Below are 18,601 nucleotides of genomic sequence, written 5' to 3' on the forward strand. Positions count from 1 at the left end.
GCATCCACTTTAATTGCTTTAGTATTCCTGACTTTGTGTTTCCATACTCTCAACAAACAAAGCTCTTTCTCCAGACATCTAAATCCGAATTCATTTAAGCACAGTCCATGAGCATTGTACAAATATTTCCATTCATCAAACTCAGACCATATCTCTACAAACTGAACATCATTCCTCCTGCACACCCTGTGTATTGATTCATTAGCTATCATCGCTCTCCTTCTCATTTTGCCTCTGTCATAGCATGGTAGTAGACTTACAAACTTCTATCTCTTGCTCTTCTTTTTCATCTCTTCCACCAACTCTTTCACACCCTTCCTCATACAATTCTTCACACATAAAGTTACTTTATGGCTTACACATGTAGCAAAAATTATATAGAATTTTGTTTAAAAACTCCAGTATATTTCATCCAGTATTATGTGGACTTCGTCAGAGAAACAGACTGTTAATTACATTCAAGAGATTAATCCCAATAAATTATGATTCATCTACAGTTATGACATCCATGATTATAGCAGGTGAAGAAGCCTTCAGTCAGTAATGCTTTCTATAACTCAGAGTAAGTGTTTGGATCAGTAGAGTGAATATAGCAGTTATCACACTTAATACTATTGTAATGCCATCTTGAGAGTGTTCAGAAAGAGAACTTGCACAAGGTCACAAAGTCTGTGAGATATAGGCGACTTCTACAATATACTTTGAAGGAATCCTGATTACGAAAAGATCAAAAGCATCGAGAGAGCAGATTTATATGATATGAGTGTTTGCTGAATCATTGCTTACAGCAAGTGTTTATTTTAATTATGTAGTAATTCACATAATAACCAGCAGCACATTTTCCAGACTGTATTATAAAAGTCATTTCTGCTGACTGGCCACTTGATGATATCAAATAGATAAGATGTAGATTTTGTACTTGTACTTAACGCTATTTTTGCAGCAATGGCATAAAAAGCAGGGTACGTTGGTTCCCCAGTCAGCTAAAGTTCAGCTGAATGGGGAACCAACCTAGAATTCTTCTAAATACAAAAATTGTCTTACTGAACAATAAAATTGAAACGTATGTGTTTGTCTTATTACTGGTTTTCAAATTCATGTTTTTTTCCTAACTTTTCATAAATGATGTTTTAATTCATTAATTATAAAAACCAAAATTCTTTTCCCATTGCTGACAGGTGGGGGTACTGCAAAAAAAAAAAAAAAAAAAAAAAACCTGTTCTCTAAGTAATGGAAAGCCCAAGACATTACATAATTTCTTTCAAATATGCAGGGCAAAAAGGGCAGCTGTAGAATGCATATCCTAGTATTTCAAATCTGTAACAGATGTCACAGATTGGATCTCTAATGATAAAGTACCCTCCATTTCATGGCATTTACTGGAATGCAACCATATGCAATTCTCCAAGCAAGATCCCTCCTGTTAGGGCATCCTTGGACTTCCAAGCTTCAGAACAAAGTAATTGTCGATATCCAGTTGTGGAAGTTCATGACAAGAGAAGTTAGAGATTTCATTATAGCAAATTTTGCTTTTATTAATGGAAAGAATGTCAATGCCAGAATGGTGTAGCAATCTTAGAGTTAAGCACAGAATGTTATAGTATTCAGGAACAACTCAACTTTTGAAACTTTATAATCATTTACTCCAAATAGCAGGAGATGAAAACCCAGGTATTATTGGAGAAAGTGTGCACTTGTGTGATTGGTCTGCAACATTTTATGGACTTTTGAAGCTGTATTTGTTTAAGTGGCAGAATTTAGCACTGGAAGTCCAAGCCTCCATCTTTCTTGATAGTTGAAGAAATTCCTTTTTAACTCCTTGATATCAGCTCAACCAAAAAAATTGTACAGGTTTACTATATAATTGCTTTTCTTCAGCTTTTGTGATGTCTTAACATTTATTATGTACAACTGAGCAGGGAAGATTATGGTTTTAAGTATTATGGCTTTAGAAGAAAAGGAAAGTAGCCCAATTTTTCATCTTCTGAGGTTTCAATGTTTTTGTATTTAAATTCTTGAACTCGTAAGAAGGGAATTTTAAGTTTAGGGAGAAGTTCTCTCTTAGGGTTAGTCCAGTGTTTCTCAACGTGGGGTGTATGCCCCACAGAGGGACAATTTGAATATTTTGGGGGGCAATTAGAAAATGTACATGTACATATTTATATACTTTTTCAGAATTTTGCTGACTATTATGTTAGAGGAGGAGGGGGGGGGGCATCAAAATCTTTGAGACGTTGAGGTGGGGCATCAAAATATTTGAGACATTGAGGTGTGACATGATCCAAAAAAGGTTGAGAAACACTAGGTTAGTCCAAAAGGAATGCCTCCAAGATTGCACTTTACAAAAACTATTTGTCTTGTCAGCAGTTATCTACTGATTTTCCTGAATTTTTTCAACGTACCTGCTGCTTTGTCTGTATATGCTAATACCTGATTTTCTTTCATAGTTGGAGCAATTGTTATTCCTCGCACAGCACATTTATTGTTGACTTCCTGAAAGAAATGTTCAGAACAATGCAAAGAACAATGGACTAAGAAGGCAACTTTGCTTTACTCTTTTTTGAATTTTGACCAAGTCTGATAGGAACCTATTAACTAGGAGCCATGTGTAGAGGCATAAGTGCTGTGAGGACATCGTGTTGGAGGCTTAATGGATTTTATTATTTTTTTTACAACAATCAAAAAGGATTAAAATAGAATTTAATACTTCCTATATTTCGTCCTAGTCACTAGGACATCTATGGGGATTACAAAAACAACTAATGTAACATGAACACAAATATCATACAATACTAAGCCCAACCAATCACGTGGGTGACACTGAAGTCCTATCTAGGTGGGGCGTCCTCTAAGGGCGGTTGTAGGTGGCCTGGAATGTAAGGTGGGACCTCTAGTGATGAGTGTTTCCCAAATCTTCGGAAGCTTAATGCAACCATATTTATAAAGATTTGGTTGGTTTCTGAGAGCTGCTGCTTCTAAGAATAGCCTCTCTTTCTTGAATTTGTTGTGGTGGTTTTCTTCCATGATACCCTGTGGATGGTGTCCAAAACATGGTCAGCCAAGCCTGAATGACCATAGTTGTGTTTACAGATGTAAGACGTGTTCCTCTAGGTGAATGGATGCTGATCTGCCTGCCTGTCTGTCCAAAGTATTCCAGCTTACAGGAACAAGGTACTTTGTAAACTCCATGCAGAGAGAGAGGAGGAAGCTGATTTTTCATAGAACAGATAAGGGTAGCAAGTTTGTGGTGGGGCTTATATGCTGTGTGTAGGTTGTACTTTTTTTGAATCTTGGCTATTTTTTCACACGTGCCACGGATGTAGGGTATGGTGATGGCATTTTTAAAATCTTGTTGATGAGAAGGATGGGGAATGGGGGAGGAACTGATTATTTTTTTTGATACTGTGATCGCTGTAGCCAGATCACTGTAGTTTTGATCACAGTATCAAAAAAATAATCAGTTCCCTCCATGGAGTCAAAAGACTCATCATGGGAGGTCCTTTCTAAGAAATATAAGTCTATCAAGACTCATCGAGGGAGGTCCCTCCTAGGAAACACAAAGTCTATCATACCACTCCATAAACGCATTGACCATTCTCGCTCCCACCACTCCATTAGGCAATGCATTCCATGGTTCAACCACCCTCCATGCAAAGAAACCACTCCTCACCCTCTTTCTCACAATTTCCTTTCATAACTTCCAATCCCCATTGTCATGACTCCTTCCTGCTGTTCAACCAAGCGAAAGAACTCTCCAGTGTCAACCCTGTAACCACCTCTCAACAGTTTAAAAGTCCCAATCATATCACCTCTCCTCCTTCTATCCACCAAACTCTGCAGTCCACATTCCCTCAGCTGAACCTCATAACTATCATTGTACAGTCCTGAAACCATCTTTGTTATCTGCCTTTGTACCCTTTCCACAGTTAATTTATCCCCTTCAAATCCTGGGGGCCAAATCTGAAAACAATAATCCAAGTGTGGTCTGATCAGAGTCTTATACAACGGAATGATAACTCTTTTATCTCTGCAGGTCAGCGTCCTTATTATTGCAGCAATCCTCTGTGTTACTTTCACCACCTTTGCAATATGTCCTTGAATTTCAGGTTCTCTTGTCTCCCCTACTTCCTCCAGTTTAACTCCTCCCATAGACTATGCAGGGTCCCATTGAAATGTCTCAAACCTCCAGACCTTACATTTTGCTGCATTAAACTGATACCCCCATTCATTTGCCCATCTATGTAGCTTATTCAAATCCTCTTGCAGGGCTACATCACCATACTTCAGACTGTTGATCAATCTTCTATCTATCCTAATTCCTGTCTGGAGCTCATCCAGTTCTATACACATGATGTCCTCAGCATAGATACTGAACAAGTAAGGAGAAAGTAGGTATCCTTGCCTAACTCCCTTTCCAACCAGGTCAATCTGACATCTGTTCTTAGCATGGCTTCTTGCACATCGTACAAGTTAGCTAACAGCCTGATTGTGTGAGGAAAACTCATTATTTTCATTATTTCCCAGTTTCACATGCTGAACAGTCAAAACCTTAGAATAGTCTAAGAATCACATTACCAGAGGGAGTCTAAATTCTTTATACTTTTCTATGATCTGTCTAAGGCAGTGTTTCTCAAATTTCAGATATCTGCATAACCCTTTTTAAATTTCCATTATTAACAAGTACCTCCTATCAAATAATAAATAAAGTATATTTCATTATAAATGTCTATTTTATTTGATATTATTTTAATTTATATGTTCATGTAAACAAAAAATATGATTTATTTTTAATAGAACAAAATTTGGAATAGGTTAATCTATATATCCCATCCATGAAAATCCACATTTCAAGTAATTCTTATCATATTTATGAAGTATAATAAGAATTATTGCTTCTCTGGAGATGTCAGACAACACACCCTTATCAATATCATTTGATCCAGATGCAATATCAATTTTCTTGTTGCTTACAGCTACTTGTATTTGCTATATTGCTCTCTTTTGTGGATTTTATAAATCCAGTCTTTAACCAATGATTCATACTTAAGAATTTGAAAGCTAAAATAATTACCATATTTACTTGAATATAACTCACACTTTTTTCCCAAAATTAAAGCTAAAAAATCGTGGTGCGAGATATATGTGGGGATTTTCGGAAAATAAAGTTTTCAGGTAAAAACTGCAAATGGTGTGACTTCCAAGAACCCCCCCACTCGCTATTTCTACTATAGGCATCGAGAACAGTTTCCTTGTGTGCATTGTCAAAGTCATCTACCCAAATAGCTTCATCATCTTTCCCATTATTTCAAGCAAAAATTACCAATAATTTACAAGACTTGAGATACATAAAGCAGCTATGAAGAAGTGCATATGATTGATGCAGTATTAACAAAAGATCGCACCAACCAAAGACAAATTAGCATTTCAGCATTTCAACAAATTAGCAGTTGAGTTGAAATGTTAATTCTCTTCAACCGAATTCCATAATATCTGAAACATATTCATTATATATTTCTTAGTTTTAACACGTTCACAACGGGGTGGTGTCAAGCAAAACCATATGTTGCACTGGCAATATGGTTTTGCTTGAGTCTCTACAGCAGTTTCTGTTGGAGGGAGATGTGATGCACTAACTAATGCCGTTGTCTCTAATTGCACTATTTGTTGCGAAATAGAACAATTCCATGTGTTAATGATGCATAGCTGAAAATTGCCACGTACCCCCTGAAGACCTTTCGCATACCCCCAGGGATATGCGTACCACACTTTGAGAAACACTGGTCTAAGGCAAAGGATCTGCTCTCTGGTACCCTTACCTTTCCTAAATCCTACTTATTCCTCAGGCATCTCTGCCTTGACTTTGGTCTCAATTCTATTTAGATTGATCTTTAATAAAATTATCCTTGCATGAGAGATTAAATTAATAGTTCTATAGTTCTTGCAATCATTCATATCTCATTTTATGTAGTGGTATGAAAACTGACTTCTTCCAGGCCTTAGGCCATGATCCTGTCTCCCATATCCTTATAATTAACTCTGCTGAGATTCCATCTGCACTTCTGGTCTTAATGTTGTTAAGCTGCTTAACTGCTCTTTCAACTTCATGCCTAAGTGGAGGAGGTTCCAAATCAGAATTTTCCTGGTGAAAGGAATCCTCCAAATTTTCTTTATCCACTCTATTGTACAGTTCCTCACAGTATTCTTTCTATCCTGTTTTTGATTTCCAATTCTTCTGTTAGTAATACTCCATTTCTGTCTTTGATTACAATTCAATTTGAGCTTAAACTTGTGCTTTAGGTCACGAACTAAATAAAACATCCTTTTATATTGTGCCTTCTCATCAGGAACTCTATCTCCACATTTATTAATATGAAACTTTTTTTTTGTTCTGCTTGATGGCTCTTCTAACTTCTCTATGTAATCTCTTATATTCTTCATCTCTTGTATTTTCAAACTCAAATCGCCTACTCAACCCCCCCCACCCACCCCAGATTAAATCCTGAGTGTGCTACTGAGTCCCTGTGTCTTTGTTTTTCCAACCACCTGGTTTTATTATTATTATTATTATTATTATTACGGGCGACTCCAGGGAGTCCTTAAACTCATCGAGGGAGGCCCTAAACATCATGTCCACACAACTATACGACATTCTCACAGTATCTATCATACCTTGCCTTGAACTCGCTCACCGTCATAGCACCCACAACAGACTCTGGCAGCTTATTCCACTCATTTACCACTCTAAAAGTAAAGAACCCAGCTCTAACACTCCTGCTAACCACACTCTTGCCCAGCTTCTATAGGTGTCCCCTAGTTCTCCCACCAGCAGTCCTGATCTCAAAAATATCCTCTGAATTAATCCTATAGAAACCCTTTAGTAATTTGAATGTCTCAATCATATCTCCCCTTTTCCACCTATCAACTAATTTCTGCAACCCACAAATCTTCAACCTGTTCTCATATGGTTCATTCCATAGACCAGCTATCATCTTAGTCACTCGCCTCTGGATCCTCTCCACCTCCTCCCCATCAAGAAGGAACCTAGGTGACCAAATCTGGGCACAGTAGTCGAGATGAGGTCTTATCAAGGCTCAGTACAGAGGTACAATAACTTGCTTGTCTCTGCTCGTCAAGGTATTTTTCAACAACCAAGTGAGTTGATGAGCTGATTTAGCTACTTTTGCAATGTACCCCCTAAATTTCATCTCCCTATCCACCAACACTCCCAAGTCCCTGGCCTCATCAATCTCCTGGAGTACAGTTCCACCAATGTGGTATACTGCTGCTAATCGTTTCACCCCAAAATGCATAACCTTACATTTTGTCACATTAAATTGACATCCATTCTCCTTAGCCCAGAACTCCAATCTATCCAAGTCGTCCTGCAAGATTTTGACATCGTCTGCATTCACTATTGCCCTACCCAACTTTGCATCATCAGCAAACAAATGAAATGTTCCTCTTAGATCCTTCCCTATATTGTTAATGAGCAAATTAAACAGCAGTCGTCCATGAACAGAACCCTGCGGCACACCACTAATCACAGACCGTCTTTTGAATGAGAAGGAATTCAAATTCCTTCTCATTCAACCCAATTTTATATTCTAACATTAACCAAAGTTTTATCACTACAGTGATATCTTTCCTCTCTTCAATGAACTAAGTCAAAGGAACATTTAACTCCCCATGCATTCCCTTACTTTATCTTCTGCATTACCACCATCTTTAGTAAGTCCATCATTCTTCTGTTCACCTTTCCTTTTTATTGCATATTTCGCTAAAGACCTTAGGATTTTGCTCAACTTGTGTTGAGTCTTTTTTCAGATTAGAATTTTTCTTTCTTATCATACTTGTCACTTTCTTGGCCCATAATTTACATTCATCATACAATTTCTTACAACCACCAATATTCATGATGGATTTTAATGAATATTTTCAAGGTGTTGCCTAAATATTTCATAATCCCCTGCTCTATAATCCAACATTCACTCTCCTACATGAAGCAACATGTGCCTAACCACATCCCATATTAGTGCCACATGACCAATCTCATGATCATGTGGTACTAAACAGCGTGGAATCCTCATTCACTATCATCTAAGTCCGAAATCTAAAACTAGGAACTCATGCTTTGTTAAATGGTCTATAATTCAAAATATTTCTCTATTCACATTTTCCATGCTACTCCCATATTTGATGTTTCCCCATAATATTTCAAAGTAAGAAGTGGGTGGTTATTATCTGTTTAAGCATTTCTTTCTATATAGCTTGTCTTGTACAAAAGTGCTACCAAGTACTGTATGCTATTCCAATTCCTTTTTTCCTCCCCACTTCTCCGGTATCATTAAGAAAAAAAAACACCACATCCCTTCTGTTCAGTGAAAACAGTTTTCATGGCACATTTTCTACCTGCCATAATGCCATTCTCTATCAACTACATCTTGCTTATGTCACTCCCCTTTATTCTTTCCTTCATGCTCCCACCCCCAACTATTTGAGTATTTGAGGGCTAGGGGTGAATCTTTCATCTTATGTGGAAAAGCCCTCTGCAACCCTACCACTTTCTTCTTGCAGTGACTTCACTCCAAAATGCTAATATGGGTGTGCCTTATAATACATCTCATGCTGCATCAGTTGTCGTGCAGAATAATCTGAGTCCCGGCCATGTCTCAAGCAGAGGGTACTGTTCGAAAACTATATTACAGTCTCCAACAAAAGTCAGTGGTATTGTGAATAAGGAACACAGAAGGTATAGGATTAATCTTAGAAGGGACTTTTACATAGACACATGGATGGATCAAGAGTACCCATCTACAGATGGGTTCTCTTGAGATTGTCTGTAAAGAGATGGATAGGTATAAAATTGACATCCTGGGAATTACAGAGACCAAATGGAATGGAGAAGGTCACTTCAAAAGACAAGATGGTAAGCTAGTTGTTTACTCAGGAGGTGACTCAAAGTATCATGAGGTAGCTGTGATACTGAAGACAGCTCATGCAAGAAGCCATCATGGTTATAACCCCATTAATGATAGAATACTTTCTATTAGACTTAAGGCTAAGCCTACAAACATATCAAAATGCAGTTTATGCATCCCATGTGGATATGCCAAAATGAAGAGAGAGTGAGGAATTCTAGGAAAACTTACTGTTTTGGACTGACTACCAAGGTGAGACATACTTTACATCTTAAATGCAAAAGTGGGAAAGAGTATGAGAGTTGTTGGAGTGTTGCATGTTTGGTCTGGGTGAACATAACACCTGTGGTGAAAGACTGTTGGAATTTACCATGCTAACAGATTAGTTATTACCAATACCTGCTTCCAGAAACACAAGCGATGGATCTATACTTGGATATCTAACATTGATAGGTTAAGGCACCAGATTGATCACATCCTGCTCTTCAGTGGTGGACAAGTATGCACATCAGAGATAAGTATCTTTGATGTGCATACTTGTCCTGGAGCAGATTGTGGTACAGACCATCAGCTAGTAAGAGCCAAAGTAAGACTAAGACTCTGAAAACTTCCAATTCAGGCACATCCCACTAGACTGATATTAGAGAAATTTCTAGTGGATTCACAGAAGAAACATCAACTTGGTTGGATGATTTTTTGGAGACCAGTGAGAAGTCAGCAGAAATGCTTTGGGAAGGAGTTAAGGTAATAATACAGGCTACAGCCAAGATGCATCTCAGCCCAATAAGAAGACCAAGAGGCCCATGGATATCAGATTCAACATGGGACCTAATCAATATTTATTTGATTAGGTTAGTTATTTATTGGGATATAGATTAGTTATTGGGGGATTAGCCCACTAGAGGGCTACACGGTCGGTAGTGTTTTCAGAGAGCTCCTGAAAGCTAAGTATAATTTTGAGTGAAAATTAGAATATAGGTTTAAATCATAACGTAATATTGTCTAATTTTGGTAGCTTGTTATGTCTGTGTGATTTTGATGTGAATTCCGTTATTCAATTTAGTATTTAACGATACGTTTCATAGATTTGCATATAGCACCAATGCTACATAAGATAATGGCGTCCAAAAATACGACGCCATTGTTCAAACTGTGATGTGAGAGAGTTTGTCCAATATGATGTGTGTGGGATGTATGCATTCCCGAATGAGGCTGGAGTTTGGATTGAAAGTGATAGTGGTGGGAGAAAGTGTAAGCAAAGTGAGCAGTTGAAGTATATGTCAGGTTATGAGACAGTTATGGTTGAAGAAAGCCAGAATGTGAGTGAAAATAGTGGCTTGATAGGGAATTGCAATGTACAAGATGGCAATGAGAGCGGTGATCAAAGAAAGAGTGAAAGCAACTATACAGAGAGAGAAAATGGTTTAAATGATAAAAAAATGAGGAATTATTTGTAGGAAGTGAGATCGCTAGTTTCCTTGCAGTGATACAAAATGCACAGCGGCAATTAGAGCACCTGCAAAACTCTTTCCAGAGTGATTTGGCTAACGTAAATAAACAAGTGTTTGAAAGGAAAAATAAGCGTAAGAGTGGGAGAGTTTCTGAAATGAAGGAAAGTATTGTATGGTGACTCGTTATCAAGAGGAGTGATAGCTGGGAGTTTAACTAAATCGTACTTACCGGGTGCGAAATTTAAGGATGTAAGTGAGAATATTAGAGCGCAAAAACAGAGGGTGAAAGAATTGATAGTCAAGGCGGGTACGAATGAATTGAAAGGAGATAAATTTTTTATGAGAGAGGACTTGAAAGTATTGTTAAAGGTAGCAAAAGAAAACAGTGACAGAGTTAGAATGGTAAGTCTATTGCTGCAGTATGACAGAGAGGAGTTTAGGAGGAGGACCATAATCGCAAATGACCCTCCTGTGCATTATGGTGCAGGTTATGCAGATGGTGTGGTGTGGAATTCGTGGACATGTGGAATGAGTTTGATGGGTGAAAGGATTTATACAAGATGGATGGCCTGCATTTGAATGGATTTGGTGTGTAGAGACTGGAAAAAGTGTTGCTAAATGAAGTGAAAATGGATGTGCAGAACCAGAGAAACTAGAACTACCAAGGAGTGTGTGTGGGGGGGTGGATATACAGACATCGGTGAGACAGTTGAGTGTAAGAATGTATATAATGTACCCGAGCCAGTACTAAGGACAAAAAAAATGGGATATTTAGATTAACGCATCAAGATAGGGGTGGGACAAAGGGATCACTGCATTTCATGTATACTAATGCCAGGAGTATTAGGAACAAGAAGGAAGAATTTTTGGCCTTGATTGGCTCTTCCTGGCCACAGGTTATTGACATTAGTGAAACATGGCTGACGGAAGATGATATAGTTAGTGGGATAGAATGTGTAGGTTATAGTTTATGGAGGGACAGAGAGAATAAAATGGGGGGAGGGGTGTTATTGATGATAGCTGATGAACTGCAGCCAAGGAGAATTGAAGTTGTATCGCAGGATAGTGAAAAGAGTTCTTCTGAGGCTATTTGGTATGAGATTGAGACTGGCAGAAAAAAACATACAGTTGGGTGCTGCTATAGACCAGGTGATGGAATAGATGGTGGAGATAGTATGCATAAACAAATTGATGAAATAAGTGGGAGGAAGGTAATTATTATTGGGGATTTCAACTATGCTAGCATTGATTGGAAGGAGGAGAGGACAAATGTGAGGAAGGAAATGGATTTATTCAATTATTAAGGGATAACTATCTGAGACAGCATGTAATTGAAATACTAGGGGTGTGAGAGTGTTTGACCTGGTAATAGCATCTCAGAATTTGAATATGACTTATGATCACTCTCACCAATAGGTTGCCACCTATTGGTGAGAGTGATCATAAGGTCTTTAGCCACCTGGGAGGTGGCTGAAAGTGTGGAATTTTAGATTAAGACAGGGTATATGTGGAATTACCGTGCTGGCAAGTATGACAAGCTTAGGAGATTGCTTGGATCATGGCATGTACAACCTTACAGTTGTACTTGCCATGGCATGTACAACTGCAAGGGCTGTATGTCGATTGAGCATGGGAAGTGGTCAAGAGCATTTACAGGAGGTTATGGCTGATTGTATACCTAGGGTCCGAATAGTAAAACAAGTAGGGGTTAAATGGATGAATAACACCGTTAAGCTTGAGCTGCAAAAAACAAAACAACTGTGGAGGGAATTTAAAGAAAGGGGGTGACCTGCAGGCACACGAACGGTATAAAGTGCAGGCCAGAAGGGTAACGAGTGTGGTAAAAAAAAGCAAAAGCAGATTATGAAAGGAAACTAGCTATGCAAGCTAAAGAGAATCCCAAACAGTTCTTTCAATATGCTGCAAGCAAGAAAAAAACTGTACACGGCAAAATGATTTTAAGGAATGATGATGGTAAGGAGGTCACTGAATCAGTCGATATAGTGGAGTTACTGAGCGAGCACTTTGCAAAAGTATATCATCCAGATGGTGACATTGAAAAAATGAAGGAACCATTAGTTTATACGGGAATTGTGATGAATGAAGTGGAGGTGAATAGTCTAATAGAACCTTAATGTGAATACATCTGTGGGATTGGATGGTATACCAGCACCGGGTCTTGCGTGAAGCGGCTAAGGAATTATCAGTGCCCTTGACCATGTTTGTTTAATCTGAGTCTCGGGTCTGGTTTAGTCCCCGAAGGTGTGGAAAGAGGGGAAAATAGTTTCACTGCATAAAGGAGGATCCAAGACTACGGTTGCAAATTACCGACTGATCAGTACATCAGGAGTCGTTGTCAAGGTCTTGGAGAAAGTAGTCAAGGGAAAAATACAGGAATGGATTGATGAAAATGAGATACTGTACAGGGGACAGCATGGCTTTGTGAAGGGTAGATCATGCCTCAGTAACTTGCTCAAGTTTTATAACAAGGTGACGGCTGAACTGGATAAGGGTAATGGGTTTGTGACAAAGTTGTGACAAAGCCTTTATATAAGGTGTTGATTTGATTTGATGGACTACTAGGCTCTGATTTTTCTCCTAGATTTAAGAAAGATGAGGAAACTTTAGAAATGGTTCAAAAGCAAGCGTGCAAGATAATTTCAGACTGTGGGGAAGGGGGGGGGTTGACTATAAAGGACTAAGTTGCAGTTTTATAGGATATAGACAAACATCTGTGAGGGGAGTTTATACAGTAGATATAGCGGCACTTTTTCCATACATGATAGAAGGGAAAAGAACCAGTGGTCATTCATTGAAGTTAAAGAAGAGTCATAGGATTTTTCTCACGACAGAATAAGTTGACAGAGAGAACAGTGAATGAAACCTCATTGAGTTGAAGTATGAGAAGCATTGACAAGGCCATTCATGAAATTTGCTACTGTTATTTGTAAATATTAATTATGATTTTAATAGTTGATATAAGTAGAGTAGACTTCCAGTGATAAGTTCTGAATTCCAAGGAGGTACATAAGTAATAATAATCATGGATCTATTTAAGTTACAATTTCACTTTAATCTTCTTTTTTTAAATAATCGAGCCAATGCCATTTTGTGATACTGGAACTCAGTTACATTGGACTGAATTACTAATTCAGTTGTAGTTTTTGATTGTTTCACTTAGAGTGTCTCTGCTTGTTCCAAATTACAGACCATGGTTTGACTGTTTTGTGGAAATCTATAGTTTATAGATGATTTTCAACCACAACCCTCCTTATTGGTATCATGAAGTGGCTTTAAAAAGCTGCATGGTCTGATCTCCAGAGAAGAAATGTTTGAGGTGAAAAAAAAAGAAATGTAGATTTCTAACTTTCATGGTTAGGATTTGGCAAAGAAGTGCACAAGTTCACTGGCCAGTTTCCTTTTTTTTGGAGACATGCTGTAGCGTTAAGAAGTAAAAGTCTTAATCCTGTATGAAACTAACATTTTCAGTTTAAAAATCTCTTCAAAACGTCCCTCTCATCTTTGAAAGAATGTCTTTCCAAAGAATATTTTTTTCATTGCATCTGATGTATCTAAGAGGGGGAAGGGGATCTGGAAAGTTCTGATAAACACCTAGAACAAAAATTATATTAAAGCAACTGATATAACCTCAAGAAAGAACATACTAGTAGTGTTCTTATATCCTTGTACGTTCTTTCTTATGTTTATATCAGTTGTTTAATATCATTTTTGTCTTAGGTGTTTATCAGAACTTTCCAGACCCCCCCCCCCACCTCGTATACAGAGAGAAACTTTAAGAGACAGGCTGGAGATAACAGAATGAAGGGAACAATCATATTTATAATTGTTTGAAAGACATGGTTAGGTCTTTCCATAATCTTTTGTTTCAAATGCAGCAGATCCAAATGTTCCAGAAATGAGGACATGCATTCTCTCCCGAATTATCTGGTTATAGAATCAGAGGTATTTTCATGTGCCAAGTTAAGGTAAAGAATGAATGACATTTTCAAATCCACCTTGTTTTTTTAAGAAGTTACTTTTAAAATGTATTTAAGGCATATTAAGTCGTACTGTTATCATCGTCACATGTATTTCTTTGGGAGACTTGTTTTTTATTGCACTTATTTTATCATTGGATTTTATAATGCTGGTTTTGAATTAAAAAATAAAATAAATAATTTTGGTTTGGGAAGAAAGTTTTTAATTGTAAATGATTACTGGCATTAAACGTGCGATAGTGAAGTGGGATAAATATTTCCACATCAAAATCTTTAATTTATTTTTGTCATTAGACCCCAAATCCCAGGGATGACATTCATCTCCAAAAATAAATGATACATGTTAAAAGTGTCTTAAAATGTAAAGCAATTTTTTTTCTTTTTTTAACTACCAGATGTTTCAGTAATGCTTTGGAGTATACGCATTTTAAAATGCATATACTCCAAATTGAAGGCTATTACAAACCAAACTTTGCATTTTGAACTGTAATCCGAAAAGCCAGTATCGATATTACAAAGGATGAGCTCATGGAATAACATGTTAGGAAACACTCACTAGCTAATTATAGTGACATTTCATGAATGCTAATTTTAATAAGCAGATCAGGGAAGAAGACTTGGAGATGTTTGGCTATGTAAATGCACTTATACGATAAAGGACACACACATCTATTAATGATTAGAATAGGCTTTTCGTTCATTCAAGTGAAAAAGAAATTGCATTTATCCTGTTGTATTTCCATGTTTAACTATTTTGATTATAATAATTAGCATTTTAAACACTGATGCAAATTGTCAAGCAAGTTAGATTTTTTTGCTGAAATAATCGGATAATTGTCGTTTTATAAGAATTTCAAATATATTACCAAATAATACTAATATACACCAGCAGCCTGCTGGAACAAGAAGATGTGCTTGTCGTTCTCCAACCAGTATTAGTGGACTCAAATCCGTTTGTGGACATGTTGGTAGATGAATTTCATCACTTTTGGATGGATGAGGTGGCTTGAAAAATATCCATTTGTTCTCTGGAGCAGGTTTATTTATATGTATATGAGTGGATTAAGGAGAGGTTGAATATAAGCTATGAGTGAATATACACAAACTAACCTATACGTAGGGTGGTTAATGTCATGTTATGCACATTTGGTCACAGATGGATGTGTGAAAAATATCCGTTTGGTCTCTGGAGCAGGTTTATTATATGTATATGAGTAGATGAAGGAGAGTTTGAATATAAGCTATGAGTGAATATACGCAAACTAACCTATACGTAGGGTGGTTAATGTCATGTTACGCACATTTGGTCACAGCTGTGATTCCTCAGTATATGGGTCACTTGCCCCTCAATTGTTTTCTTTTTCTTTTTTTTTTAAGCACTAATTTCTGAATAAAAAGAGCATATAGGAAGTAAACAGAATTGCTGACACTTTAAGGTTGCCATAGCTGAGATTGTCGAATGCTGCAATTTTGTCTTTTTATGATTCAGCAGCAAGATCTAGCGATCTTGCAAAAATCTTTGTGGCTGCTGAGGGAGATAAAATACTGTAACGAATTGGGAGTTGTTATTGTAGTTAAACTATCATTTATACGAACAGAAGACGAAATACGTAAAATATCCATGTAATTGGCCACTACTTCAGTATGAGATCAGCCTCGTGTCAGTTGTAAAAGTCCATATAAAGATTTCTCTCGTCGTTATCAGAATTGAACATTGGTATTTATCAATCGAAGGGTGAAATGCTCCATGTTACTTTGAGTACTCTGTTTTGTTGGTACTCGTAACTGTGTTATAATAATACAATTAATAATACATTATTAATTGCATTATTATATGGTAATTTTAGGATCAGCCCTCTCCAGGAAAAGTTGGATTCATATTAGTGTTTGACACAATTAGTAAATATATGTCCTGTAGGAAGTTTTTGGAATTGAGATCTCATTATAATATAAATAAGGAGTTTATTAAAAATAAGCAAGATTTATATTCTGGTTTTTCAATTATATTTAACAGTTGTAAAGTTATCAAAAACATCTGATATGTGTTATTAATAGGCTTTTGTTGTGTAAAACTTTGATGTACCACTATCCTCCTGAAGTAAGTCTTACAATGTACGAAACTTCTCAGGTTTTAATTGCTTATTTTTTTTTTTAATAAACTCCTTATTTATATTATCATGTGGTCTCAATACCGAAAACTTCCAACTGCTTAACCACAGAAACCTACATGTACATAAAGGTATGTCTTGTCATAGTGCAACATTGTGATTGTAAACCTAACTGATATCTTTAGGGCCCTTCCAAATGACATTTTAAGTAGAACAGGCATAAAAAATAAAATATAGATCTAGGAAACCATTTGTGATATAAGATGGCATGTTTTCACATGTTTTAGTGCGACTTGCATTTTCTATGTAATATTCATTTATTGCTGACAAGTCTGTTTTATCTGTCATAAAAACAGGTAATTGAGCAAGCCAGTAATTTCTGGTTGTCACGAATACTTATTTCTGCATTTTTTGAATTGTAATATATATGAAACTGATGCTTTTGAACTCTTAAAATGTTATTTCAGGATGACTACAAATCTTAACGTTAGTACCTTACTGCATTTTAAAATTTCGAAAAAAAAAGTTTTTTGTTCTTTCTTATTATGGTGTTGTAAATTATGAAGTTTTTATTACTACAGCCAATTCTCACTATAGCAAAGTGAATGTTTATGATAACTGAGAGTTTAATTTATATTGATAGTTGACTATAAATTTAGTTTTCCATATTTATAATAATCTTTATCAAATGTTTTTTTTTTTTTTTCCAGTATGCAAAGGCAACATATGCTAGCCTTGCTCTTTTAACTCTCTATCTTGTTGCAAGAAGGAAGAAGCAACCCAAATCTGGAAATTAAGTTAGAATGATAACTTTAAACGAATAGTGTTTGTTAGATGACAAAGCAGCAAAACTTGAAATATTGAAACTAAGTTAATTCCTTTTGTAGTATATGGAAGTAAGACAATAAGAATATTAAAAAAAAAAGTTGGAACGCATTATTTGAAATAATTATATTGGTTTTCACTAACTTTATTTTTCATGATAGAAGTGTGTAATATTTTTAAAAATTTGTTTCAGAAATACTGTGTGGAGTAGTAGCAATAGAAAATTATTGCCATACTTTGCTCACAGTTAGTACATATAATACAAACTGAAAACAGTCTTATGCTTTTAGTTTGTATGCCATTCATTTTAGTGTCGGCGTGATATTGTGAGTATAAATTCTAATGCAAATCAGAGTCCATAGAAATTCATGTTGAACTGATTTTGTGTGCATTTGAAATTCATCTTTGTTTAAATTAGGGCAGTGAAAATGTTTGCAAAAATTACATGCCATGATTTTGGGAGTATGTTCATAGGCATGGAAGAGGATGCAGAATGTGTGTGTCATACTACATCTGGATGCTGTTATTATTCTAGCCATTAGTTACAGTTTTATTTTGCACATGTATATTAGTTTTTTTAGTATTGTGAAATCCAAAAGTCTTAACTTCTTCCATGCAAGTCAAATTAAGATGCAGTAACTGAACATCTCTTGAGATAATGAGATGCTAGAAGGTACTTTCATTCTGGTAGCAGTGTGTTACTAAAATATGTATGTTAATAATTTCAGATAAATCTGTAATATTTTTTCCCTTTGAATTTTTTGGAGCCACGTTTTATTTTGGGAATGAAAAATAAAAGCAAAAAGAAAAGTTGATTATTGAGCTTGCAATGAATTAATTTTTAGTGGTATAGCAGGTAGTTGCAGTGATTAAGTACATAATAATGAACAGTAATGCTAACATCCTAGATCAGTATGCAAAAAATGAATTTGAATAAGTTCTATATATTTTAAAGAAACTGTCAGCAAGGCTTATACTGTAGATTCTAACCAACTTCTAATTAATGGGATCAATATGATTTCATGGACTTATTTTATTATTTAGTCCTTGACTCTGTTTATAGAATTAAGTTAAAAAGATAAAAATTCAAAAAATTGTGTGAATCTCATGTAGGATCTAACATTAAAGATTTCTAATAAGATGCAAAAAATTTAATAAAACCATATCAGCAGGATACAAACTTTATTTAAAAACTTCATAAATTCATTTAACCTAATCTCACAAGGACATATGGCACATTTTCAACATGGGATTTTATTTTTATTTATTTATTTTTGTTAATTTCGAGATAAGTAACCTTT

The 18,601-nt window shown here is 36.1% G+C and overlaps 1 protein-coding gene across 2 annotated transcripts in view; it reads left to right on the forward strand.

Annotated features, from left to right (window-relative positions):
- Nucleotides 1–18,115, forward strand: part of LOC150099776 (ATP synthase F(0) complex subunit k, mitochondrial-like) — a 55,792-nt gene extending 37,677 nt beyond the window's left edge. For both annotated transcript variants that reach the window (XM_090403955.1, XM_090403957.1), the window contains exon 3: nt 17,186–18,115. In XM_090403955.1, the coding sequence (XP_090260081.1) occupies nt 17,186–17,272 (87 nt within the window). In that variant the 3' untranslated portion in view covers nt 17,273–18,115. The remainder of the gene's footprint in view (nt 1–17,185) is intronic.
- Nucleotides 18,116–18,601: the final 486 nt, after the last annotated feature.

The sequence above is a fragment of the Typopeltis vanoorti genome, chromosome 14 (assembly GCF_054136105.1).
Source record: "Typopeltis vanoorti isolate ZY-2024b chromosome 14, IOZ_Tvanoo_1.0, whole genome shotgun sequence".
Taxonomy (NCBI): domain Eukaryota; kingdom Metazoa; phylum Arthropoda; class Arachnida; order Uropygi; family Thelyphonidae; genus Typopeltis; species Typopeltis vanoorti.